Below are 27,530 nucleotides of genomic sequence, written 5' to 3' on the forward strand. Positions count from 1 at the left end.
TTCCCAGGTCTCATTTTACGGCTGTCACTCTGAATATGCTCAGGAAATGCAAGCTCATTTTAACATTAGCCTAAGCAAAACATAATTAGGAAGATAAGCTTATTGGAATTGAGGGGAAAATGAAGAAAAAAGATTATAGAGTAAAAATACCTGGAACTTGTCCCAAAGCTAAATGAGGATGTTTGGATTATCGACACAATTGCTTCTCAAGGGTCATTCATAGTGGAAGGAGACCTATATCAAATGATGCAAAAACGTGAGAAGCACGTTGTAACCTTAAGAGGCTTCAACAAATCTGATCCTCATTGCACCCCATATGAAGTAAACAGGGGAGGCATTGTTGTTATTATCATGTTTTATATGAGGACACGGAAGCCATTGAGGTTAAGTGACTTCTCAAGGTCACACATTTAATAACTACACTAGCTGCTATTTACGTAGCTCTTTAAGATTTACAAAGCATTTTATAGATATTATCTCATTCTATCCTCAAACAACTTTGGTAGGGAGGTTCTATTATTATTTCCACTTCATAGGTGAAAACACCAAGGCAGATAGATAGTGTCACTTATTGCACAGATATGAAGTCTAAGGCTGGATTTGAACTCACATCTTTCAGACCTCAGGTCTAGTGCTCAATCTGTCCTGCCACCTCACTGCATGAGATATAATTTCTAGTTTAGCTTTCTTTGCAATACTCATACAAAACAAATAAGAAAAACTCAGACTTTCCTATTTCCAAAGCTCTAAAAACTGAGTTTTGTGTTGAAGCCTGGTCACAGAAGTCAGATAATTTTTTTCCCCTCGTTTGGATCCAACACACAGCATGAAAACACAAGAAGAAACTAATGGAACATAGGCCTGATTGTAATGTACATTGACATGATGTATCCCTCTGTGGCCAAGTAAAACACTTTCTCTGCATTTCACACCAGAATTAATTAACTCTGTGAACCCCTCCCTGCTTTTATGGGGTTTCTTTGGTAGAATCCTTCTGGATACAAGATGCTCCACTAATCAGTTTAGCATCACTGAAATTAATTATAGATTTATCAAATAAATACACGTCCCATTCTAATGATCTACAAGCAAACCACACCACCTACCTCCTAACAAGAGACAGTGAGAAGCATTTACTAGAGAGTGTCAGCTGAGGTAGGGGGAATGCAAAAGGGGTAAATGTAATATTTTTCACATACTGGTTCTGGCACCCCTCTCCTAACTCTCCTGCTTCAAAACCTCTCAGAGAGATAGTTTAATGGAAGAAACATGGACCCTGACTCTAATCACCCTTAGCAATTCATAGAGGGAGAAGCAAAGACAAATAGTTCTGAGGTGTCCTGAGAATAATCCAGGCTTTCACAGAGAGAGAGAGAGACAGAGAGAGGAAGAGAGACAAAGACAGAGACAGAGACACAGAGACAGAGAGAGAGAGAGTGTGTGTGTGTTCCAGGAGATTCTGCATTGAAACTCCCTTTCATATAAAAAGCTGGAAAGAGTCTTGGACCCAAAAATGATTTCAAGAAGTAGATGTTACTGACTTATTGTAACTTTGCTTCATTTGATGTAGATATCCTTCCACTATCATTTCAATATTTTGTGCCTCAATTTCTCCCTCTTTAAAATGATTAAAGTGACCTAGATCATCTCCAAAGTCCTTTGGACTGGACCTCTGACTTCATCAGTGTAGAAAATATCTAATGAAGGACTGCCCTTGACCAATACTAATCAGTCAGTTAGTCTATATACATTAAGGGCTTGCTATGTGGCAGGTAGTAGCAAAAAACACCAAGTTGGGAGTCAGGAGGACATGAGTTCAAATCCAGCCTCAGACACTTATAAGCTGTGTGACCTTGGGCAAGTCATTTAACTCCTATTTGCCTTAGTTCCTCATCTGTAAAATGGGGGCACACTGGAGAAGGAAATGGCAAACTACTCCACTATCTTTGCCAAGAAAATCCCATGGAAAAAAGTCCACAGGATCATATAAAGTCAGAGACAACTGAACAACATACATCTAAGATGTGGCAGGTGCTATATGAGCAGTAGGGATACAAAGAGAAGTAAAAGCTAAGTTTTCTTTTCCTCAAGGAGCTCCTGCTCTAATGAGAAAGACAACATGCAAATAACTGTTTATATGAGATAGAGAGTAAATGGAAGGTGATATCAGAGAGAAGACAATGGCAGTGTCTTTGTATGGGAAGGGGCAAGGGAAAGGGGTCAGCGCTGAGAAAGACCTCCTGCAGAAGGTGGGATTTGGGCTGAATCTTGAAGGAAGTCAGCATGGAGATAAGGAGTGAGAACATATAGCCAGTGAAAAAGGCACAGAGCTGGTGGTGGAACATCATGTGCAAACATTGGTTGTAGAGTGGGTAGATGCAATTAAATTATAAGGTGACTAGAAAGATAGGAAGGGGCAGGTTTGTGAGGGGCTTTAGGCACCAAATATTTTCTGTTTGGTCCTCAAAAAAAGAGTGAGCCATTGGGGGTTTATTGAGATACAGCAATGGTAAGAACCGGAAATCACTTTGGTTGAAGCGTGGAGGCTGGATTGTAATGGGGAGAGACTTGCAGCAGGGAGTTCAACCAGAAGGTTATCGTAAGAGGCCAGGCAGGAGAAGATGGGGGCTTGTACCAAAGTAGCAACTGTGTGAGTGGAGAAAAGTGAAGGATACAAGATATGTTATGAAGAAATAAGGACTGTACTCCAATTTAAAACCTTTAAAAGCTGCCAGCAGCACTGGGAAGTAGAAGGAATTACTTTTGGACACGTAGTCAGTATGTATCAGAGGAACAACTTGAACACGGATCTCCTGGACCCTCAAGGTCACCCTCTCCCCACTACCTAACACCACCTTTCAAAGCCTAGCTAAAGATAAGTAATTCTACCTACCTAGAATCGCCATTTCTTTCTCTTATTTTGCCTTTTTTTCTGTCTTTGTTTTATTTACTTTCTCTTCTCTTTTGCATGCTTCCCGTCTTTATTCCCCTTCTCACTCCTTAATTATCACTATGAGGGCGTTAGTTGGGCTAGGTGCCAGATTGTCTCTTTTAGCTCTTCTGAGGCAATTGTACTAAGGAAGGTGGACCACTGGAATGGGATTTGGGAGACTGGCCAAAGAGAGTACGGCTGTAGCGCGTGTTCTGTGTAACCCATTCTGATGGGCAGACCTGACCATGCTGTAAGGGTTGAGCCCTCTTTGTCCCATCCTCCCAATATACTTTAAAGGAGACTTTTTTAAAAATTATTTTACTAACTTTCAAATGTGATGTGAACCATCCACTTTCTTTTTTAAAATTAAATGTTTTATTAGAAACAATACTTACCAGCAATATAAACAAGCAAATTGCTTGGTAATTCTTTATATTTAACTCATTCCAAAGCATAGACTATTACAATCCTTCTCAGTTCCCTTGGAGTCCTCATCAGTATTTTTAGTGCATGCTTTATCATTCGCCTTTCCTTTTGTGATTATCATCCTTCCAATTTTGTTTTTTTTCTCACTTTACATGATTTCTTTAAAGTCCTTCCCACTTTAGATCTACATGCCTATGATCCTATGATCCCTTGTAGATTTCTCTGAATTCCTATCATCTTTCTCTTAATAACCATACCAGTCTGAACTTTACCAGACTGATGAGGGCCAGTGAGTAAAGAGAAAACATGATGAACAGCATCTGGTAAAGTCCTCATGTCCACAGGCCAGCTTTGGCCCTGAGTGTAGGAGAAAATTATTCTCATGGTATAGTTGTAGATGAAATGAAATGGTGTTCTTTTGAATTATCAAAGGCGTGTGATTTAAGTGGTTCAGATAAGTGAACATGCTCGTTTTTCCCGCTGTTGGAAGGCATCTGGCAACTAACGCACACACAGATTCCAGACCATGTTTACTTTTGATGATCTGGTTAACGAGAGAAATCCTTTCCAACTCTTCATACGTTAAAAATGTTTCAAAAAATACAGAGACAAAGAAGAAGACTGAAAAATCATTGTGGGGATGGGACATAAACAACAGGCATCTCAAGGTCACCAAAACATCACCAAAAACCTGAATTTGCTACTCAAAAACCATGTGTTTTTATCTTTTAGTTTGGTTTTTGAGGACCAGTCCCTCTGGGGCTGGGCTAGTTTAGGAGATTGTTGAGGAATACCAAGCATATTTGGGGTGGGTCATGGTGTACCTTAATGATTTCCAAGATAAACAACTAAAAACAAAGCTCACTTTAATTTCTGCACATTCTGAAAGGGACACCCGCCTGAACAATGATCCTATTATGCTTTTTCGGGGTGGGGGGGGAGCCATGACCTAGTTTCATTTGGGATATCAGATTTAATAGGCACTGAGAATTGGGAAGAGGGCCATGTTCTGTGTGGCCCATCAACCCACTTCCCACATTCAGTCCCCCAAGTTCCCAGTCTCTAGGTCAGTTCCTTGCAGACTGTGCAACAGATGGGTGGCTTGAACGGCTCAGGTTTGCAATTTTTTTCTTTCCACTAAAATAAAGACACCATGGATCAGAATCTCGACCAGATCTAAAGGAAATCAGAAGGAAAGAGAATTTCTTTGGTGTTGTGATTGTACAGCTTCCCAGATGTAGGGGAGAGACCTGATTAGTACTTGTTTGTAATTCAGCTGTGTGCTGATTTTTGCCTCAAACTTTCTAGCATCAATTCAGCAATGATGATGGAAAGAGAATTCAAAATAGTATTGTTAGTACCTCAGGAAAAATAAAATAAAAGAAGCTTCCAGCTTTTTTGCAACTAGAACGCTGAAAAGACTATGTTGGGCCAAGTGGCACCATTATGTCTTTTCACATTGGCTTGATAGGAAGAAAACAGAAGCATGACTGATAAGATATAAGCTCTTTGAGAATAAGGAATGTTTCAGTCTTTGTATTTGATCCCCTAGTACCTAGCACAGTACCTAACATGTAGCAGGTGCTTAATAAATACTCACTGACTGATGATGAATTACATGGTGCAACAAGGAGAGCTATGATGGAAAGAGTCAGTAATATGGGTTAGAACTTTGGGTGTAGTCCTGTTCTGACTAGCTATGGGACAGTCAAGTCACTTCTCCACTGAAATCATAGATTCAGAGCTGGAATGGATCTAAGAGGTCATCTAAAATCAACATTCTCATGCAATACAAGGAGAAGGAAATTGAAGCCCAGAGAAGTTGTGACTCTGCCAAAGGTCACACAGCTAGTCGTTGGCAAGGCTATGATTTAAACCTCTTGTCTTCTGACTCCAATGTATTCTTTCCTTTGTACCATAGTGTTTCCTCATCAGTAAAATGAGAAGCAGCTAGATGACCCAGTGGATAGAGGATAGGACCTGGAGTCAGGAAGTCCTGAGTTCAAATCCAGCCTCAGACACCTACTAGCTGTCCCTGTTGGCCTCAGTTTCCTCACCTGTAAAATGAGCTGGAGAAGAAAATGGCAAAACCACTCCAATATCTTTGCCAAGAAAACTTTAAATGGAGTCACAAAGAGTCAGACACAACTGAAATGACCGAGCAACTACAACATGTGTGTGTTTGTCCTTCATTGCTGAAGAAGACCGTGCCATCAAAGAAATAGAGATGTGACGCACACTTAACTTTGTTTTGAGTGAGGGAGGGCTGTGCAGGTCACCAGCCTCACTCCTCCTCCAGAGCCATCTGAATCCAGTGACCAGATATTCATCAGGATGACTGGAGATGACCCAGGATGAGGCAATTGGGGTTAAGTGACTTGCCCAAGGTGACACAGCTAGTGAGTGTCAAGTGTCTGAGGTGAGATTTGAACTCAGGTCCTCCTGACTCCTGAATAGGTGCTTTATCCACTGTACCACCTAGCTGTAACTACAACAACAAAAATGAGGGATGATCTACCCAGACACCTGAGGATCTTTCTACCTCCATCATTCCATGAAGAAATGTCCAGCATTCCATGAAGAAATGTTTGAAGAATGAGAACACATGGTTTAAAATACTCTTATCAAAACTAACTTCTAAGGATATATTCCCCCTACTCAGGAAAATAGCCCTCCCAGTTGGCTTCATTGGGTACTGATTTCATTCATTTACCACTCAGTAAACATCTTCAGTGCTCAGGGACTATGTCTTTTCTGAAGGATTTCATGGCCTAGTGTGACAGTCAAGACAAGGAAGTCTGCTAAATCCTTTCTTAGATGTGTGACCTTAACCTCCCTTGGTCTCAGCTTCCTTATCTGTAAGGATAAGACCAGATGTCTGCTTGGGGTCCCTTGTAGCTTTAAGTCTAAAGTAATTCATAGGAACATAAGGCAAACTTTAGAAATCTTCTAGCCCTAACCTATATTGTAGCCAAGAAAAGTGTGGGCCATGGAGAGAAAATGACTTACTCAGGGTCAAACGTATGGTGCATATCAGAGCCAGGACTTGTTCTTACAACTAGAGTAGTTACACAGTTCACTTTATCTCAGTTCAAATTAAAAACTATAATGGGGATTTATGATGGACGGACCACTGGAATCAGGAGTAGGAGATACGCAAACTTTAGCTATGACATGAGCCTTGACATTAGAAAGGAGACTATATGAAATACTGTGATTCAGAAAATAGGGCAAAAGGAAAGGGAAAAAAATTATATAACACCTACTATGTGCCAAGTACATATTAAGAAAGGAAAAATTATTTCAATAACACCTTCCATATGCTAAGTTCTTTAGAAATATCTCATTTACTCCTTACAACAACCTTGTGAGGTTTTGTTGTCATTATGTTCAGCCATTCGGTTGTGCGTAACTCTGTATGATCCCATGGACCATAGCAAGCCAGGCTTTTCTGTTCTCCACTATTTCCCAAAGTCTGTCCAAGCTCATTTTCATTGTTTCCATGATCATCCTATTGATCCATTTTCCTTTTGCCTTCAATCTTTTCCAATATCAGGGTCTTTTCCAATGAGGAAGGTGCTATTATTCATCCCAATTTATGGTAGAAGAAGCTGAGGTTAACTGAGGTTAAGGGACTTGCCCAAAGTCACATAGATAGAAAGTATCTGATGTGATATTGGCTGGATTTGAATTCAGATCTTCCTGACTCCAAGCCCATTCACTGACCCAGGCATGATCAAAATGGTGCAAAATGGGATGAAAGAGTTATAGAGTGAAAGGTCACTCTCAGTTTGGAGGTCAGGCAAGGCTTTTTGGAGGAGATGGAATTAGGGCTGAATATAGATAACATCAAAAGACCAGAATTTTCAATTCCACCGAAAGGAAATTACTGGGTGCCGTTTAGCTGTTAGTAGGACATTGCTATTCACAACATACCAGGGAGGGAGGGACATCATAGCTGTTTCAGAGCTAAAACTCAAACAACAAAACGCAAAAGGACAGAATTTGAGTTGAGCCCAAATCACTGGGGGAGCCAAGAACAAAACTTGACCATGCAGGTTCTGCTCAAAGCACTAGCAGACCAATTGGCCTCTCCTGCCTCTCTGGGCAGTGACTATGGTGTCACAGAATCAGTCTTCTATCTACCATTCATACTTTGAAGCAAAAGTCCTAGAATTTAAGAATGAAAATTTAGGGCTCTCTTTTTCTTATTAGAGCAGGGTTTTCTCTCTTTAAGAGGGAGGCTTTCTGTGTCCAAAAATGGCAGGAAAGTTAAATAAATTACACATTTCATCGATTAGTGTCAAATTCAGGACCCTGATTTGGCAATCCTTGGTGAATGGGTGTAGGTGTAACACTGTGTATAACTGCCTGGTTTTCTCATCAGAGGGATGTGGGAAAGTTCACACACCTTCCTTCCCCCCCCCCCCACTTCCTCCTTCTCCTTCCTCAGTTCCTCCTCCCTCCACAGCCCCAGGAAAACAGATAATTGCTTCTGGCTCTCTAATGAAATCCTTGATAAGTGTGCATTTGGGTTCCTTTAAATCACTTTTTGCCTGTTTCAAATAGGGGATCACTCTCCCATCAAGGAGCCTACATTTTGTAGGGAAAGGAAACATGTGAATCAATAAATATAAAATATGTACCAAATAAAGTTTACTTGTTTGATACACTTAAGACCCTTAAAATACTTTCCCCATCGCTTCGGTTTGGCTGACCACATTTGTTAGTGCCTTCAAACCAACCTGATGGGATGAATACTCTGTCAACCTCAGGTCCTAAAGCACCAAATTTTCCTTGGGTTGCCCTGTTACCTTTTTAATCTGTAGTAAATATGACTTTGAGAATGCTCATCAACAGCATAAGACAAGATGAAATATGAAAAATCCATCAACATGTTATTGCTACATCATCCTGACAGGTCTTAAATTTGGAAATATCCAAATGGTTCATTGAAGCAATGTGGTGGTGTAATGGATAGAGTTCTAAAATTTCAATCAGGAAGGCCTGAGTTTGAATTCTTGAATTCCTTCTTTCTCTTCTCTCTTCCTTTCTTTCCTCCCTCCTCCTTCCCTTTCTTTCTTTCTTTTTTCCTCTCTTACTATTCTTTGTAAAGATACCTTATGACCTTCCCTTTTGTTTCTAGCACTCAGAACGCTACTGATGTTTTCTCTCTTTCTTTGAGCAGGAAGCCTATGTGATGGCCAGTGTGGACAATCCCCATGTGTGCCGTCTCCTGGGAATCTGTCTGACTTCCACAGTCCAACTCATAACACAACTCATGCCATTCGGTTGCCTTCTGGACTACATACGGGAACACAAGGACAACATTGGCTCCCAGTACCTTCTCAACTGGTGTGTGCAGATTGCCAAGGTAAACAAAAGGGCTGTAGAGTTTGGCAGAAAATATTCATAGAAGCAAGCAACCATATTGAAAAGGACCAGTGGGAATAGTCAAGGGCACTGAGGCCAGGTTTCATTAGAATCATTTGAAGGAAATGTCAATGTTTAGCCTGGAAAGAAAAAGGCTTAATTGGGGACTTACTGTCTTAAAGTATTGGAATGACTACCATTTGGAAGAAGAAATGCAAATACAGCCTCAATGGGTCCAACTAGGAGCAATGGGTGGGAGTTGTAGGCAGGTTCAAAGTTGTTCAGAAGTAGAATGGGATGCCTTGGGACCATAGGACCATTGATCAGAAGCTGAAGGCAACTCCAGGGTCAACTAGGCCAAGTTCTTAGTTTGTAGATGAGGGAACTAAGACCCAGAGAAGATAAAGGCCTTGTCCAAGGTTACATAGGCAGTAAGTACAGAGCCAGGATTTAAAGTCAGGTCCTGTCTAGCTCTTTTCCCACAGCATCACACATTGCTGGTAGTGAGTTTCCCTTCATCAGATGTCTAGCAAGTACTGGATGACCATTTTGAAGAGTGTTAGAAAGAGGATTCTTGGTCAATATTTGATGAGACTAGATGATCTCTAGGGGATCTAGTAAACACAGTGGATAAAGTGGCTGGACTGGAGTCAGAGTTCAAACCAGGCCTCAAACATTTACTAGTTGTGCAAGGCACTTAACCCTGTTGGCCTCAGTTTCCTCATCTATAAAATTAGCTGGAAAAGGAAATAAAAAACTTAGTATTTTTACTAAGCAAACTCCCAATGGAGTCATGAAGAATTGGACATGACTGAAAAACAACTAACTAAAAATGATGGTCTCTGAAATTCTTCTTCACTCATAGTTCTGTGAATGCCTCTATCATGCCTTCTTAAGTTGGTAAAAATGATTCACACTAAAAGGGAAACAAAGTTCAACAAGTTCCCAGGTTTTCATAGGACAGCACAGAGAATACAAAATCCACTGACATTTTAGAAACCCACTTCATCTTATGAATTAATTTTTATTTCATTACCCGTAAAACTTCACCAAAGATATTAACAAAGAAAAGATCTGACTGGTGTGACTTTCTTCTCTTTTCCAATCCACTCCCTCGGTCTCAGGAGAGATATTGATGAGTTAAAACATAGCCAAAAGTGGCAGAAAGGAGAAGGGAACTAGAGACCTGAAGATCTGCCCTAAACTGATTGTGTTTTCTGTTGGCATACGTGTGTACATATGGAACCTCTTCAGCATTTTGTATTTAAACAACTTTTTGAAAAAGCTTTTCACTTTTACTGCCCTTTAGACCAGTTTTGTTCTCAGTATACCTTATTCTGATAGCAAATGAAGTTTGCTTGGTATGTACTCAGTTGACCTACATGTCATCAAGCAACTGCCAAAAACTGAACAGTCCCCTGGTTTGAGAACCCAGGAGGTTGTAAGGAACCTGAAAACAAATCTCTTGTCACTGCCTAGATGAATTTTCTGAGTCAGTCATGTACAATGACTTAAGACCTGGATCTGAAGTCAGAGAATAACGGTTCAGATCCCAGTTCTGCTACCCATTTTCACCTTAGACAGCAATAATAATTGTTCACATTTTTATAATGCTTTCAGATTTATAAAGTATTTGCATACTATATCTCATTTGCTCTTCAATATAACACTTTCTGGTAGGCACTGTCTCCAATTTACAGATGAGGGAACTGAGGCTGAGTGAGGTTAAGTAAATAACCTTGTGTCACATGGCTTAGTAGTGTCTAAGGTAAGATTCAAATGCAGGGATTTCAAACAGCCCCACAATTATGGTATGCCATCCTACTTCCCTCACTTAACAGCGAGAGAATTGGACTAGATCAGGGATCCTTAATTTCTTTGAATCTTGCACCCTTCTGGCAATCTGGTGAATCCTATGGACCCCTTCTCAGAATAATGTTTTTAAATGCATAAAATAAAATGCAAAGATGTTCAAAAGAAACTAGTTATATTAAATTATAACTATTAAATTATTTTTTTTCCTTTAAGTTTACAACCCGCTAGTTGAAAAGCTGGGGACTAAGGTGATCTCTAAGTTTTCTTCTAGCTTTAGATCCTTTAATTCTATAATTATATTTAGGATATAACTTGGGGAAAAAAATTGATGAGATTTCAAGACACACTGTGAAAGATTCTTTTCCATAATCAATCCAAAACTACAAACTTTCTAAAGTTATTGCTCTTATTTTTCAAGTATTGTTATTTTTCATAACCTGAGAAGTAATAAGTCCTAAATTATAGGACCTGCCTCTCCCCTTCTAGTGAGGCTGCATGTGGCACTTGGGACAGCATTGGTAGTATCTTTCTGTCTCCAACTCCAACTCCAAAATGAAAAACACACTACACTAGTGTTTAGAAAGGGTCAGTTACTGATGTTATTCCTTTTATAGACCAAGACAAACTTGGCCTTGATATTCTCTTCCTGTTTCAGAAGATGTCACAATTTGAGGGTTTGAGAAATTAATGAGTAGTCTACTTGGCAAGATAACATGAAAAAATGACTCAGTTCTAAGGAAGACTATTAACATTCACCTACTAGAAGAATTCCCAGCTTCCTACCCATTGAGTTATCAGATTACCGTTAATATGCACAAAATTGTATGTATAAAGTGTTTGTAGTTTTGTGCCCCATATTAACTAAGGACTCAGAGTATCTGTGACTGCTAATTCACTAAGCCAACTTCTCCTTCATGATCTCTGTGGTCCGATTCACCAGATTTCCTTTCTGAGCCCCCAGATAGATGACCAGAATGATTAGTCTCTTTATTCCCACATAAATCAGCTGTCAGCTATTAGACCAAGGGTATTGAATAAGAAGAATCAGGCATTGAGATGTACTTCACTAATGAAAGTGGTTATGTGCTCCATCAAATACCCAAGGGGTTTTCCTGGTAAGCACCAAGTTTTCTGCAGTTCTCATAAATACCTATCATTTTCTCCTAGTTCCACCTTTTAGAGATTTCAGGGTTCCTCCTCCTTCAGTGCTGTTAGCCGAGGAGTGTAGTCTGTATAGTTTTGTCCAGTTAAACTCTTGATTCATTGGGAAAACATTATCTTCTACATTTCTATAAATCCTGATCATATCAACATGGCGGAATAGAACTGATCATGGTTTAAGTGCACATTTTTAATTTGTAGCCATAGAATCAAAAGAGAAAAATATTAGAACAACCATGTTGGATGCACATTAATGGCTGCTTCCAGACTGAGGCTAGTTTTAACCAATCTAAAGTCATCCCCCAAATCCAAAAGTTCCATGATAATTTAAAATGAGTAGACTCAGCCACAGTTTATTTCTCTATTAATTTCTAAGGTTCCTATATTTAAATCTTATGTCTCTATGAACCACATTTTCTGGAAACACTCTTCTCCTTGGTCTAGCTAGGCCTAACCTCAGTAAAAAAAAAATCTCATTTTCTTAATCCAATAACTCCTCCCTTTCATGCCAAATTTCTTGATACAACTTTTCTTAATCCTTCTGGATGGAGTTTGCTCTAGGAAGGAACATTTCAATCTTAATTTCAAAATCAGCAAACATTTACTACTTATTTTCTGCCAAACACTGCTAAACCCTGGGAATTCAAAGAAAGGCAAAAAACAGTCCCTGCCTTTGAGGTGCTTATATTCTAACAGTGAGACTATCAGCAAAGGACTAGCTACAAAAATTGGAGGTCCAGAGTGACCTCACCCATAGGACAATAGGTCCCTGCCCAAGCACCACTTAATGATTATTTTTTTGGGCCCTCCTGGCTCAGAGTGAATGTAAATAGTAACAGTTTCTCTTTTGGCCAGCAAGATGAGAGGGTCGGAAGAGGGGATCCTTCCCCTCCCAGTTTCATTATCATTATTAGTAGTAGTATAGGGGCCTATTCACTGAATGGGCATAGCCTGAAAAGACCTTAGCTTAAAAGGGCTCAAGTCTCCCATTGTACCCTGGGCCATCTCCAGTCATCCTGATGAATATCTGGCTGCTGGATCCAGATGGCTCAGGAGAAGAAAGTGAGGCTGGTGACCTTGCACAGCCCTCCCTCACTCAAATCCAAGTCAACTGCAAGTCATGTCATCATTTCCCTAATGTCATGGTGCTCTTTGAGAAAGAAGGACAAAACACATCAAATTGGAGGTGAGATAAAATCTTCTCAGATAGAGCCTCACTCTAGTCATTGTGTAGTCAAATTCAGTGTTCTCTTTTGGACTCCAGGAAAGGCGACACCACTATGAAGGATCAATAGAATGGAGTGCAGTTGATTTGATATCCTAAAATGGATGCATCAAAAAGAGAGTCTGTGGCCTGGCCGCATCACCAAATCAAGTAAAAAACATGTACTATACTCTGGTCACTGTGCTAAGCCCTGGGAATGCAAGTAAAAGTAAAAATAAAAATAGTCTCTTCCCTGAGGGAATGTACATTCTAATAGGAAAAGATAACAGGTTAAAAAAGGGAGCTGAACCAGGTGAGAAAAGAAAGTAACCTCTGGAGGCACGATGGTAAAGTTCATAGAAAATTATCAAGGACTGGAATAAAGCATGGCCAGCCTCAAACCCTCCCCAAAGTGAAGGGCCCCAAAGGAACTCACCAATGGGAGTAAGGCAGTATGGCAGAAGAGATGTTGCATGGTGAAAAAGTCCAGGCTGAGAAGCAGCTGAGTTATGTTGGGAGTCATGAATCTCCAAATTAGATGACTTCTCAGAAGCCATAAAATCCAAATTCTACCTCCACATGGATTAATCTCCACAAGCTCACCAACAAGTGCTCAGCTACTAATACCTTTTGTGAGGCAGCACTAGCTACTTCCTAGGCCATCGGTCTTCTTTGGAACATTAATAACTGATAGAAAGGCATCAAGTCTCTTGGGGGTCAAGCAGAAGAAAGCTTACATCTCTTCTCAGTAACAATCATTGGAATAGTGGGGAGAAAAAAATGCACTATTCTACCCTCCTGAAGTCTTGTTTTCAGCAGATTGAACATTTTCATTTGTTTCCACTGATACTTATATGGCCCATTCTCTAGTTAGTACCGTAGCCATTTTGGTTGCCTTTTTCTCCAGCACCATCTTCCTACATCACGCAGCCCAAAGAATACAATACAACAGATGTGATTTTTCTGCGCTACAGGGCAATAGGACTATCCTCTGCTTGGCTTTGGACCCTGTCCCTGATTTAATGCACCCTAAGATTTCGTTAGCTTTTTAGAGTGTTTTCTCATACCATTGACTCATAGCGAGCTTGTAGTCCACCAACACTTGCAGATATTGTTCAAAGGAACTTTTGTCCACCTATAGTGTATTTTAATTTTTTTTAAACTTGTGTTTAACTTAAAATTCATCCTTGTTAAGTTTCATCTTATTCAGTTTGGCCCATTATTCTACTTGGTAGAGATGTCTCTGAGTCTTGACCTTGTTATCTCTCCCAGCTTTGTACCATTTGCAAATTTGATGATCATATCACCTATAATTTTCTCCAAGTCATTGATAAAGATTCTGTTCCAGTTAAAGATGGTTAAGGCAGGTTGCTGAGTACAGTCTTTAATCACACAAAGCTCTCCTTTCTTTCATTAGCTGTGCTTCAGTCTCAGGTAATTCTGCCTCTTTGCCTGTTAACTGTGACCAAAATGTGTTTGCCTTCAGCACATGAAAAATAATATTTAATAGCTTGTAACAAGGTATAGCAGTGTGCAAACAAGCAAGGAGAAAAAAGAAAATAACAATCCCCCTCCAACTACTGCAAAGACATTTGCCCTGGGGTTAGTAGTTATTTATTTGAGCACCAAATTAATTTTTAAAAATCCAAAGTGGAATTACCCAGAAGCACTTAGTGGCAGGCGGAAAAGCTAAATTACTAGCAATTTTCAAAGTGAGATTTATTGGTTCATAAACTGCATAATTTAAACTGTGAAACCATCGGCTAGCCTGGGATGTTTTCTAAATATAGCTTTTGTGTGTGAATCTGTCCTCTATGCTACAAGTTTATTGACCTGAACAAAATGTCAAGGAAATAAGCACAGCAAGGGTGATATAGTTGAGAAAGGACTGGATTTGGAGTGAGAAGACCTACATTAATTCCTGACACACCACTTCTTACCCTGTGTCACCTTTGAAAATCACTCCACCCTTCTCAGCCTTAATTTATTCCTTTGTAAAATGAAAGACTGTACTTAATGACCTCTGAGACCCCTCGAGATCTAAATCCTATGATCCTACTGTTACTTAAAGGAAATGGGAAAGCAATTAGTAGTGGGTTAAAGGATGGCCTTGGGTAGGAAGGAAATGTCACTCAAACCTGCTGCATTGGGTGTGACTAGAAAGTCATGAGCCTGGTCTCCCATAAGCCACCTACAAGAATCAGTTTCGTTTCATTATAGTTATTATAGCTCACATTGTTGTAGGTTTCGATTAAGATATTATTTGTAATGAAATTTGCAAAGCCCTACATCAATTTCTATTGTCATTCCTTACCTATAACTTAGAAATTGAGGTAGGGAGTTGTACTTCTTCCAGTCCTTTGGATTGTTAAGGATATTACCACCACAGTAATATAATCACTAAGAAATTTCTAGCAGAAAATGTCATATCTCCATTACAGAAATGAGCAGGCTGGCTGTAAGCCTGGGGCAGCTAGGTGGAGCAGTGGATAGCGCACTGGGCCTGGACTCAAGAGACCAATGTTCAAATCTGGCCTCAGATACTTACTGTAACCCTGGGCATGTCACTTAACTCTGTGTGCCTCAGGTTCCTCATCTGTAAAATGAGCTAGAGAAGGAAATGGCAAACCACTCCAGTATCTTTGCTAAGAAAACCCCAGATTGGGTCACAGAGAACAGATTTAATTGAAAGGACTGAACAACAGAACCCCTACATGTAATGAAGTAGATTGAAAGAAAGCAAATTTGGCTAAGTCTGATGAGATATGCCTCATTCTTCATTTATAGTTTATTATCTTCCTGCCAAGAGCAGGGAAACACTTCACCATCAGTCTTCTAAGGTCAGAAAGTGGTAATGTGGATAGAGGGCACAATGAATTTGGCATCAGAAAGCCTGGGTTCAAATCCTTCCTGTTTGTAGTACTTAATAGCTGTGTGATATTGGGCAACCCAATTAAGCTGTCTGGGCCTCTGTTTCCTCATCTATAAACTGAAGAAGTTGGAGTACTGAGGTCCCTCCTGGCTGTAAATCGCGGATTCTGAGATTGATCACTGGCCTGCTTCTTCATCCCTGTCTATGACTTTCAAAATCACGGAAAACACCTCTGTGAGAATCCACAGGATCTTTCATCATAATTGAATCCTCTGAAGTATTTAAAACGATGCATCTCTTTTCAAATCTCTTACTGGTCATCTTGTAGTCATTAACAACAACAAAATCCAAAGCTTTTCAAGGAGAATGCAGGAAACACACTTCCCAAGAGACTCTGGGAAGACCTATTCTTACCCTGTTTCCTGTGCCTTGTTTGTTTGAATACTGTGACTTCATAGGAGACATTACGGCCCTTATCTTTGGGGGGCTAGCTAAGCTCTAACCCTTTGGGGCCCCAAAGTAGAATTTCAGACTGTCTCTTGGACAGTGTACAGATGCAAGGCTGAATAGATAAGAACGGTTTTGGTTTTTTAATTATTGTTGTTTTTTTCTAACCTTGGATGACTCTAAGCCTGCAGTCCTAGAACTCTGATTTAACAGCCTCATCCTTTATCATTTGGATTCTTATACTGGGAGACAGAAGATGTTTCTTTTCCATCCCTCTTTGAAGACTGGATCTCGATGATGAGTAACTTTTTATCAGTAGGTCTTGAGTTCCAGTCAAGAAAGTTTCACAGTTAAGGCAGCTCTAGGAGACTTTCAAAACCTTGGGTTTGGACCGGAAGCGGAGGCTGGGGGAGGGGCTGGGTTAGATTTATACAATGAAACAAATTTACCAAGTGGCCCAAGGCCAAGTTGCTGGGATGTTTCTTTTGGCAACACAGACAGGCCTCTGCGCAGCGGGGGAAGTTCCGCTCCGAGGGCCCTGGCAGGGGAATTGGGAGGAAAGGATCAGATGGTGGTCCTTGGAGCTCAGAGGATGCAAAGGGCTGAGCCAAAGGATTCCCCGACGGCGTGTGTTCCCATTATCTTCTCCTCAGTAGGTTGGTGCTTGGATCTCCAACAATCAAAATAGAAGTTGGGGGGGAGGGTGGGCTTTTATTATTAACTCTATGGTCTTTAAGAAGACTTGGTAGGAAAGTTAATTGTAGATCTCAGTGGAAATGACAAATACTTTTTTTTCTTTTCTCCTGTTCAACGGAAGCAAGGAAGGAAGGAAGGAAGGAAGGAAGGAAGGAAGGAAGGAAGGAAGGAAGGAAGGAAGGAAGGAAGGGAGGGAGGAAGGGAGGGAGGAAGGGAGGAAGGGAGGGAGGAAAGGAGAGAGGAAGGGAGGGAATGAGGGAAGGAGAGAAAGGGAAGGAAAGAAGGAAAGAAAGAGTGAGGGAGGGTTCAAGTACCTATTGAAGGTAGTGGGGTGTTTTGGGGTTTTTTGCCTGTAACCAGAAATGAATGGCCCTCTAGTGAGGAGGATGTATATGTGAAAGATAAATGAAGGAGCAGAGGAAGGAAAAAAGAGGGGAGGAGAAAAAGAGGAACAGACAGACTGGAAAGGAAAGCTGATTTAGTCTTTAAAAAAAGATACCATGACTTAACAGCATTAATAAACCAGGCACAATGAACACTTTTTACCTTAGTACAGCTTTGGCACTACAGATAATTAACAGGTTTAATCTTCTACAAGAGACAGTAGAGCAAAGACAAACAGTGCATTCGATATTAGAGTGACGGCAGCCCAAGAAACAGAGTAACTGTACAAAGCTCAAAAGGAGATGCTGTATTTTCATTGTTATTTTTTAAGGCATTAATTTGTTTTCAGCTTCCTCTCCCTGCCCCAAAATCAGGGTGTAGATTGACTATGCAGAAACATAAGTGATGGGGAAGGGAGCATTTGATTTTCATAAGAAAAGAGTGCCAACACCTACTCTTGCTTATTCTTTGAAAAGAACACTTGTGATTAGATGTCTTTAAAAACTGCCCTGCAAAAGCAGCTCATGATGTCACCTGGGAAATAAAACTAACATCTCCCTTTTACAGATGAGGAAACTGAGACTCAGAGATGTAAAGAGGTTTGATACAAGTCATGAAGCTAGTAAATGGCAGAGCTTAGTCTCAAACTTGGGGCTTTTGATGCCAAGTCCTGTGCTCTTTCCACCGCCTTCCACCACAGTTGCTATCAGCAATTCCAGCAAATTCCTTCCAATGTCTGATACAGTGGAAAGAGCCTGTGGTCCCTTCACATGCCATTGGGGAGACTGTAGATTTGTGTGCTGCTTCTTTGGATCGATAATGGGAGACTAGTTTTATGAGGGGCAATTTCTTATTCAATTCCTATTCCATGCCTATGCTTTTCAGGGGATGAGCTACCTAGAAGAGCGCCGCTTGGTACACCGTGACTTAGCAGCCAGAAATGTCCTTGTGAAGACACCTCAACATGTCAAGATCACAGATTTTGGGCTGGCAAAATTGCTTGGTGCTGAGGAGAAAGAATACCATGCAGAAGGAGGCAAGGTGAGATACTATCAGGTTTTACCCAGCACTCAAGGAAATACTCATTTAATGGACAGAAATACACATTCAGACTCCTCATCTATGTGTTAACATGATCGTCTCCAGAAACCTTTATTGTTATCATATGTGTGTGTTATATATATATGTATATATATATGTATATATATACATATATATATGTACATGTACGTGTTGTATATCCTTTCATCCTTGAATTAAAAAATAAATCACAAATCAATCTTAGCTGAGCCACAATATAACAAATTAATGTGATTCTATTTAATGCTAAGATGATTGGAGTCTAGCAGGCACAAGCCATGATCCAAAGTATTTCAATGCTTTAATAATTTAAAAGGTTCATGATTTTATCCATATAGGCACTGTGCCCCACAATGCAGATGACTGCCTTCTCTCTGTGCTTTAGTAAATGGCATGAGCTACTATGACCATTTTTCTGGCAATGGACTGGTCCTCAGCTGATGATACATCATCATTAATCCTATACTCAAAGCCCTCCTAGCTTGTATGAACTTTGCCAGAGCTTGTGGTCTTCTGGTATGATCTTTGAGAAGTCAGAGTAACTTCCCTACCATGGTAAGGCAACAGAACAAGACCTGAATTAAGGAGCTGAGCCAAGGCCCATAGAAGGAAGTCACCAAGTACTCCTTCAAGACAAGATAACAGCAATAAATATAGCTCACATGGCAATTTATAACATGGGAAGGAACTGAGGAGTACAAGTGAAGTTACTCAAACAAGGTCACATAACTAGCACATTGCAGAACCGTGAAATTCTATTCAAGGGAGTATTATGGATATGGATTCAAATCCTACCTTTGTGATCTTGGGCAAGTCATTTAATTTCCCTCTAGGCTTCATTTTCTTCATCTGTAAAATGAAGAACTTGGACTAGCCAGCCCCTCAGATTCCTCTCAACTCTAGATACATAATCCAAAGAGCTACAAACATTTATTAAGCACCTACTATGTGTAAGGCCCATATAAAGATGAAATAAGACAGTCTCTCAAGGATCTGGCCTTCTAAGCAGGAAAGTATAAAACATACATGAAAATAATTGTGATGTGAAGTAGAAGGGGATGACTGCATAAGTGCTTTGGGAGGTTTGAGGAAAGAAAGATTAACTTTCAGCTGAAGAGAGCACAGACAATTTTAGGGGAGGTGAAACATAAGCTGGATCTTTAACAACGGGAAGAATTTTGGCATGTGAAGTTGGAGGTTGGAGTGGAGGAAGGGGGATAATAATGGAGGGAATGTCAATTTCAGGCATGTGTGGCCATCTGAACAAACTCCACATTCCTTCTCTAAGACTTTCTCTCATCCATGACTCAAGTCCTTTTCTCTCCATCCCTGACAATTTGTCTCCTCCCCTCAGTTGGACCCAGGTCTTATCATGACATAGTTTGGTTAAGCCAATGATCACAGAGGCCCAAGACCATCTATAATACCTTTCAAGCTCAACCACTTGATAGTAGAATTCAATTCCATTCCATAGATAATCTGTTAAAAGCATTAGGTTTTGTTTATCTGAAACAATAAGCTGTCTTCAAAAGAAATTTTAGTCAACAATGGTTTTAGTTCATTTTGTTTATGTGACTATCGTGCACTGCTCATACCCAATGATTTGTGAGGCAAAAATGAATTACTATTGCTAATACCACCAGGTACCTTCCTGACCCACCCCCAAGGAAAAGGGCAAAACCTGGGGCAGTAACTCCTCATACCAACGTAAGGAAATGCTTAAATACCTGGATGAAATTTTTAAAAAGAGATCTTATGGCTATTGACTCTAGGGTATATCTTTTAGCTAGGGTGAGCAAGGTTTTGATTATAGAGGTCATGTATATACTGTAAGTCAGGTGGAGGCCCAGGCCCCAGAACTATGTGACTTAGGTACAAGAGGCCATTTCTATATCAAGGGTTGGGCCAGCCAGGAAAATGTGTCTAGTCGAATCTATTTTTCAGACACACTAGCCAGATGAGGGGGATGAGGCGAGGTGATAAAGAAGCAGCTTGAAGGAGTCTGTGCGTAAGGACCAGGACCCATTTCTCAAAGGAAAGATAAGGGAATACCAGATAGAGAAGAGCTATTTTGGCTGGCAATCAGGAGGGTAGGGGATGGTTTCTCAGGTCATAGCCCAGTGATCTAGGTGAGGCATCTTGAAATTGACCTTACTGGAAGATTACAGGAGGAAAGTACCTACCTTGACTCACACTGCCCCACCCACCATCCTCCCCATGATTCAATGAAGCCAAGCATCCATATCTGAAGTAACAATAATAACAGATAACATTTATATAGCCCAGTAAAGTGCTTAGCCTATCTTATCTTATTTGATCTTCACTACCATTCTGTGAATTAGGTTAATAATAATTAACTTCATTCTACGTATCAGAAACTGAGTCTGAGAGAAATCAAGTGACTAACCCAGAGTCACTTAGCTGGTAAGTATCTGGGGCAATATTTGAACTCAGGTCTTCCAGATTCCAAGCCCAGAATGTGAGCTGCAAGTCCAGAACCTAGCTGCCCAAGATTGGAATGAGCTCTCCTTACCTTCATACTCCACATATGCAAATTCTTCCCCTGCTTCAAGACCTAACTCAGGTGTCCCCCTTTCCATAAAGACTTCCTGCCCATTCCCCACCCTGCCCTACAAAAAAATCCACCTCATTTTTCTCCTAGTACTTAAATTGAGACTTTTTTACTTTTCTCTTCCTGCTTTCTTGCATAATTCTTTGTGTTCATGTCAGAGTCTCCTCATTAGTTTGTAAATTCCTTCAGGGCAGAGATTATTTAGTATTTCTATCCACATCACCTAGCGTAATACCACGTATAATGTAGGTATCTAATAAATGTTTATACAATTGATTTTAATAGAAAAAAAGACCTGTCAAGAAAAAGAATCATACAGCATGCACCAAGAAATACCAGGTTTCTAAAACTTCCTATTACCACTCCAATCAAAATAGCATCTGCATGCTGCTGCGGAATGAGTTCTAGATTTGAGGTCCAAGGACCTGGGTTCAATTTCCACTTCTCCACTTACTTACTACCTATGTGATCTTGAGCAAGTTACTTAACTTCCAGGTCTCAGTTTCCTTATTTGTAAAATAAGGGGGTGAGCTAGATGATCTCTCAGTTCCTTCCAGCTGTAAATCCTTTATCTCCTGATCCTCCAACTTAAATCATTGTCCTCAGTTATACAGGCACCATAGAACTGGTCTGTGACCAAGCAGGAAGAAAGGCTGTTTTGTCTTCTCCAGCCTCCAGGTGGTAGCACACCTGTATTCAGCTTTTCTTTCTTTCCTTTTTTTTTTTTTTTTTTTTTTTGAAGAGGAAGGTCTAATTGTCTTGCTCTCTTCCCTCTAATTATCCCAAGGTGCCTATTAAATGGATGGCTTTGGAATCGATTTTACACCGTATTTATACCCACCAAAGTGACGTCTGGAGCTATGGTGAGTCAAAACCATAGGTACTAATGGATTTAGACTGAGACTAAACTGGACTTTTATGTTTGTTAATTTGTGTTACAAGCTCTGTCATCCAATTATTATCATTCAAGACAGTGACTAATAATACTGTAATGGCTGCTGTCTTTCTGATATACTAAGTAAACATAGGAAAAAAAATTGAAAATGATTGCTGCCCAAAATGCCATTGGAGACATTTAAAAATATCTTAAAGACAACTGTGTGTGTGTGTGTGTGTGTGTGTGTGTGTGTGTGTGTGTGTGTGTGTTTGCTTGGGTGCACATACACAGTAATGAATTTAGGAAGCATTTAAAAATAGATTCTTGAAAACATGGTGTTCCAATGTTTAAATTTAGTAAAATGTGGAAGGTGAAAGATACAAACTGTGCAAGATGGCCCTTACCAGGAACCAGAGGGAGACTTCAATTACAGTTACCTGATCTCAGATGAGTTTCCCAGAAGAGGAATGAGTTTCTGTGCACGAATCATCTGATGGCCATTGTTGTTGAGTGAATCATGCCTTTTTTCATTTAGGAATCAGTGAAAACCAATTTATGCTTAGTAAGAGATGGAAATTTCGGACCACTTCTTTTGTCCACGCAAAATTTTCCACTTATCTCTGGGGTTGGAATCAAGAAAGTGATGTATTAGAAAGAGCTCTTTGCTTGGTAGTCATTAGAAGTAGGTCCAAACTTCAGCTCTGCAAAAAGCCTACATTCAGATCCTGACTCAGACTCTCAGTAGCTGTGTGACTCTGGGCAAGTTACATAACCTCTCTTTGCCATTCATAACATTGAGTGGGGGAAAGGGGAGACTGGCATTTGACTTGATGGTCTTAAAGATAAGTCTAGCTAGATCTATGATTCTATCACTTTACTTTGTGCCTCTGTTTCCTCCTCTGTAAAAATGAAAGTGGCACCTGAAGTCCCATCCTGCTCTAAATGTATGGTCCTATGATTTCAGAATGGGATGATACTTTTTTTACAAGGCATCTAGTCTAAGACATACCTGAGTAAGAATCCTATACCACCCCTGCCAAGAATTCATTTACTGGCAATTCAGTTGCATGGATGAGGGAAAAAAGCATTAATATTTATGATTACGTGAATAATAATAGTTAAGATTTACAGAGTGCTTTAAAGCACTTTATATGTGTGTGTGGATATACATGGATATGTGTATATATACATATATGTCTGTATATACATATGTGTGTGCATACATATGTGTTTATATATAATCTTGTTTAATTCTCACAGCAAATCTGTAAGAAAGATGCTGTTTTTATCCCCATTTTACAGATGAGGATACAGAGACTGGAAGAGATTAAGTAATTTGCCCTGGTCACACAACTTGTAAGTGCCTGAGACAGATTCAAACTGAGGTTATAGATATAAGACAGCTCAAGGATATATATGTATATAGATGTAGACTTTGCCCCCTTCTAACAGCTTTAGTCAAAAGGTGGATGTGCAGAGGTACGGAATGGTATTTGACAGGGAAGGAGTTAGCTATATTTGTTGACGTTTGAGGGACTGTTCTTACTATGTCAGACCTCAAGTACTTTTTATAACTTAAAAACTGGATGTTGTCACTTAGATATAGAAGATGAAGCTCTTGTGCCTTGAGGCAGCTTAAGCTATTTCAGTGAATTGGGTCTCTGACACGAACTGATTATCCCCACCCCTTTCCTATCTAAAACCCTCCCTCTTCCTCCATCCTTTTCCTGGATTATGTTATCCTGGAAGGTTTATATCTAGGATTAAGGAAAGCCCATTTGTTTCCTCCTAGCCAGTACCCTCCATCTCACTGATATTATTAAATGTTATTTCTTAAGACTGCTCTGTTGCTGGTGGAGGGAGCATGAGGAAACACTCACTCACAAGGTGTGCGTGCCCAGCTATGGCTTTTTTCTGGGACTCTCGACAGCTCCAGGGGCAAGAGTAGCTCCACCCATTAGTGGGGGGGGGGGGGGAGGTGAGGAGACTCTCCCTCATCCCACTCCTTTCTCCCCTCCTACACTCCCAACATCAGTTCTGTGTCTAAGTCTCTTCCCATGACAACCACCGCACGCTTCAACAAGTCCAGTTTTCTCCACTTTATCATGAAACCCAAAGAGATGTTGAGGCAGGTCATATTACAACATCTTCAAAGGGAGAGTGATCCAAACACGAAAGATTAAAGGAAAAATGTACAATTCAGCCGTTCAGCTTTCCAAAAAAGGAATCCCTTAACTATGCTATAACTTTGTGTTGTTTTCTTCTCCCCAAGGTTGCTGGGTTATGAAAAAGGGCACTGAGTATCAAACCATTTGAGGGAAGACAATTTCCATTGTGCATTCTGAAGTCGGATTTATTTTTTAAAAATAGAATAAAGGCATAGATCAAGAAACAGTGTTTTCTGCCTCCTTTTAAGCTCATGTGATTACAAGGAGTGTGGAAACAAAAGACCAAATCCATTCCCTTACCCTTGCAGGATCCATTTCCTTCAATAAGTTTTTTTTTTTTTTCCTACAACTTGATTTACTAACCAAATTTACTTTCTGTTCTGGTCTGTGGAAAATCCAGACAATTTTATGGCAAGGTTCATCCAGTAGCCAAGTCTGAAGACATTGTATTGTATGATTGACTGGGAGTCAGGAAAATTGTTGTGTTCCCCGTTCAGGCAGTTAGTGTGTGTGTGTGTGTGTGTGTGTGTGTGTGTGTGTGTGTGTGTGTGTGTGTGTGTGTATGTATGTGTGTGTGTGTGCGCGTGCACGCGTGTGCGCACGCTCTGTTCTGGCTGTAGTAAGGGACAAGGCCTCATCCGATGGCAAAGTATAATGTACAGACATAGCAGAAAGACAGAGCCATAGGAATCTTTTAGGTGACTGGAGAATAGGGATGATGACTGACTCCATAAGCAACGATTGTCTTGTACTTTCTTCCCCTCACCCAACTTCTGTAGGTGTCACAGTTTGGGAGCTTATGACATTTGGGTCCAAACCTTACGATGGAATCCCTGCAAGTGAAATTTCATCTGTATTAGAGAAAGGGGAACGCCTTCCTCAGCCACCCATCTGTACCATTGATGTCTACATGATCATGGTCAAATGTGAGTTGGATTGGTGTGGCTGCACACGCCATTTTAATTTTATTTGAAAGCAATAACCATTTACTAAGTTCCTGTTATGTGCAAAGTACTATGCTAAGTTCTGGGGATATAAAAACATAACAGCACCTGCCTTTAAGGAGATTACATTCCACTGAGGGCCAAAGACATACATACACACTCATCAGCAAATACAAAAAAACAAGATCTCACAATTTTTAGTACAGTTTAAAGCTTTAATAACTTAAGACCACACTAAGACTTTTGAATCAACCAAAAGTTGTTAAATATAATACGTAAGTTATACAAAGTCAAGTCATGAGGGATCAAAGGGAGCACTCACAGATTGGAAGATTAGGGGAGATGTCATGTAGAAGATGACACTCTTAGATGTACAGTGATTTGCTGTTGTCTCCTCCATTGGAACATATGCTTCTTGAAGGCAGGAGCACTGTTTTGTCTCTTTTTGTACCCCTCACTCTCAGTGCCGTGCCTGGCATGTAATAAATGCCTAGTGAATCCCTGTCACTGACAAAAGAGAGTTAAGGATTCTGGGAAGCAGAGATAAAGAAGGAGATCATTCCAGGGATGAAATTCAGGCAGTACAAAGTCATGGAAGTGGGAAGTGGAATGTTGTATAAAGTGAACAGTACGCTGGTTGGTTTAACTGGATTGTAGAGCACATGAGAGGGTTACAGAGTGAAACTGGCCAGAAGACACCATGAAGCTAGAAGACCTTTGTGTAGGATGTGGCTGTTATGATACCCTTATGTTTAACTGAAATTCCAAGACGGAGTGAGTGCGGTGGAGTTTATCTATGTAGAAATCCTGGAATAATTTCCAATTAAGAGACAAAGTCCCAGAAACTCATATAAATATGCCCTTAAGCCATTATTCCAAGGAGGGCTGAAGTCTGACTCATTGAACAATGTGACCTGACACTTGTCTGGGTTTGAAAGTCTATAAATAAACTAAAGCCTAGCTTGTACCATAGCAGGAACAGTTCCTGTTGGCTCCGTCACTTGATGGAATCCCAAACCACTGGGAATTCATTTGAAGGCCTGTTTCCACGGAGACTGGGTAGCTCAAAAAAAAAAATTCTTTTTTTTTTTTTTAGCCTAGGACTGGAAAACCACATACAGCTGGTAGAAGCACCTTTTCTGTTTGGGATCAGGCCCAGTATGCAGTGAGTTTATAGGAAGATAACTCCCACTTTGTTGAATTTAAATATTTCCCAAAGTCCAATCTAGATGAATACCTAGATGGAAGAAATTGCCCCAATGACATCATCCTTGGAGGAAGGCCTGAAGAGCCAACTCTATAAGTCATGAAGGCCAGTACTAGATAGTATAATGAATGTCACCTGGCCACACCAATATGGATGATTTTGCTTGATGATGGCATGTCACAGAATATGTGGGTGTTTACTAAAGTACAGTAAACACACCCGCATGGGAAGAAGCTTGTTGGTTCTCTGTCTTGGAGATAGATTCCAATGTCTGCTCCCTAGACCTGCCAGGACGGTCTTATTTATAAATGGCCATGTGGTTTCTAGGCCTTTGTTCTGGGTCTTTTTTTGTAGTTGGTGTTTTGTTTTGCCCTGTTGTTGTTTAAAAGCAATATTCCCAGGAACTATGATATCTACTAGGGTAACTTTAACTCTACAAGGAAGTAGTTTTCTATTTAGATGAAACTGTTCAACATGAACACGGCTAAAGACAAGGAAAGAAGTTATAGTGACCACATCTGAGAAGGGATTAAAATGTTTTACATTGCCCCAAGAAGCCAGCTGTCTATTTCTTTAGCTCTTGATGTAGTGGCCATTAGTTTTCTCCAGGATTTCTTAACCAGAGGGTCTGGAAACTTTTTTTTGTAACTGTATTTCTTTTTTTTCCTTTTTTATTGCTAAAACTTAAATATACAATGAGAAAAAAGGAAACATTAACTTCAATATTGAAACTTACATACAAAATAAAAGAAAAAAAGCATGTTATGTGCACAGCAGAACATGAGAGGATTCACAGTATATAACAACACATTTACATTTCAAGAAAGCCTATATAATAAATATTACACATTGTGTTGAGAGTTATTCATCTTTTCTTTACTTCCCTGTAAGTTTTCTTTTGTCCTCTGCTGTACACTTTTTACTTTGTTCTTTTTTCACCTTTCCCTCCAGAAGGCCACAATTAAGTGTAGATATATTTATATATATATGTACATATATATTTATATATATATATACACACACATAAATATAGACATATTCTTTTCCTAACAAAATTTACTTCTGATGTTTATTTGTAACTATATTTCTACATAATTAGCTTCCTTCATAATCACATGTATTCTATGTTTAAAAACATTGTTTTGTAAAAAGAGATCCACAGACTACCAAAGGGGTCCATAACAAAAAAAAAAAAAAAGAGTTAAGAACCCCTCTCTCTACTCCAATAATAGATCAAATAAAGAAGGTGGAATCTACCTAAGTCCATGGGGATCATAGAACCATAACTGAAAGGAAATTTACATGTCATCCAATCCAGTGCCTTAAATTGAAGAAACAGAGGCCTAGAAAGGATAATTAACTTGTGCAAGGT

The 27,530-nt window shown here is 39.9% G+C and overlaps 1 protein-coding gene across 2 annotated transcripts in view; it reads left to right on the forward strand.

The window, feature by feature from the left end:
- The window catches only part of EGFR (epidermal growth factor receptor), a 232,257-nt gene that overhangs the window by 195,389 nt on the left and 9,338 nt on the right, over positions 1-27,530 (forward strand). For both annotated transcript variants that reach the window (XM_072598193.1, XM_072598194.1), the window contains exons 20-23: positions 8,547-8,732; positions 18,196-18,351; positions 21,750-21,825; positions 24,787-24,933. In XM_072598193.1, the coding sequence (XP_072454294.1) occupies positions 8,547-8,732; positions 18,196-18,351; positions 21,750-21,825; positions 24,787-24,933 (565 nt within the window). The remainder of the gene's footprint in view (positions 1-8,546; positions 8,733-18,195; positions 18,352-21,749; positions 21,826-24,786; positions 24,934-27,530) is intronic.

The sequence above is a fragment of the Notamacropus eugenii genome, chromosome 3, assembly GCF_028372415.1.
Source record: "Notamacropus eugenii isolate mMacEug1 chromosome 3, mMacEug1.pri_v2, whole genome shotgun sequence".
Classification (NCBI taxonomy): Eukaryota; Metazoa; Chordata; class Mammalia; order Diprotodontia; family Macropodidae; genus Notamacropus; species Notamacropus eugenii.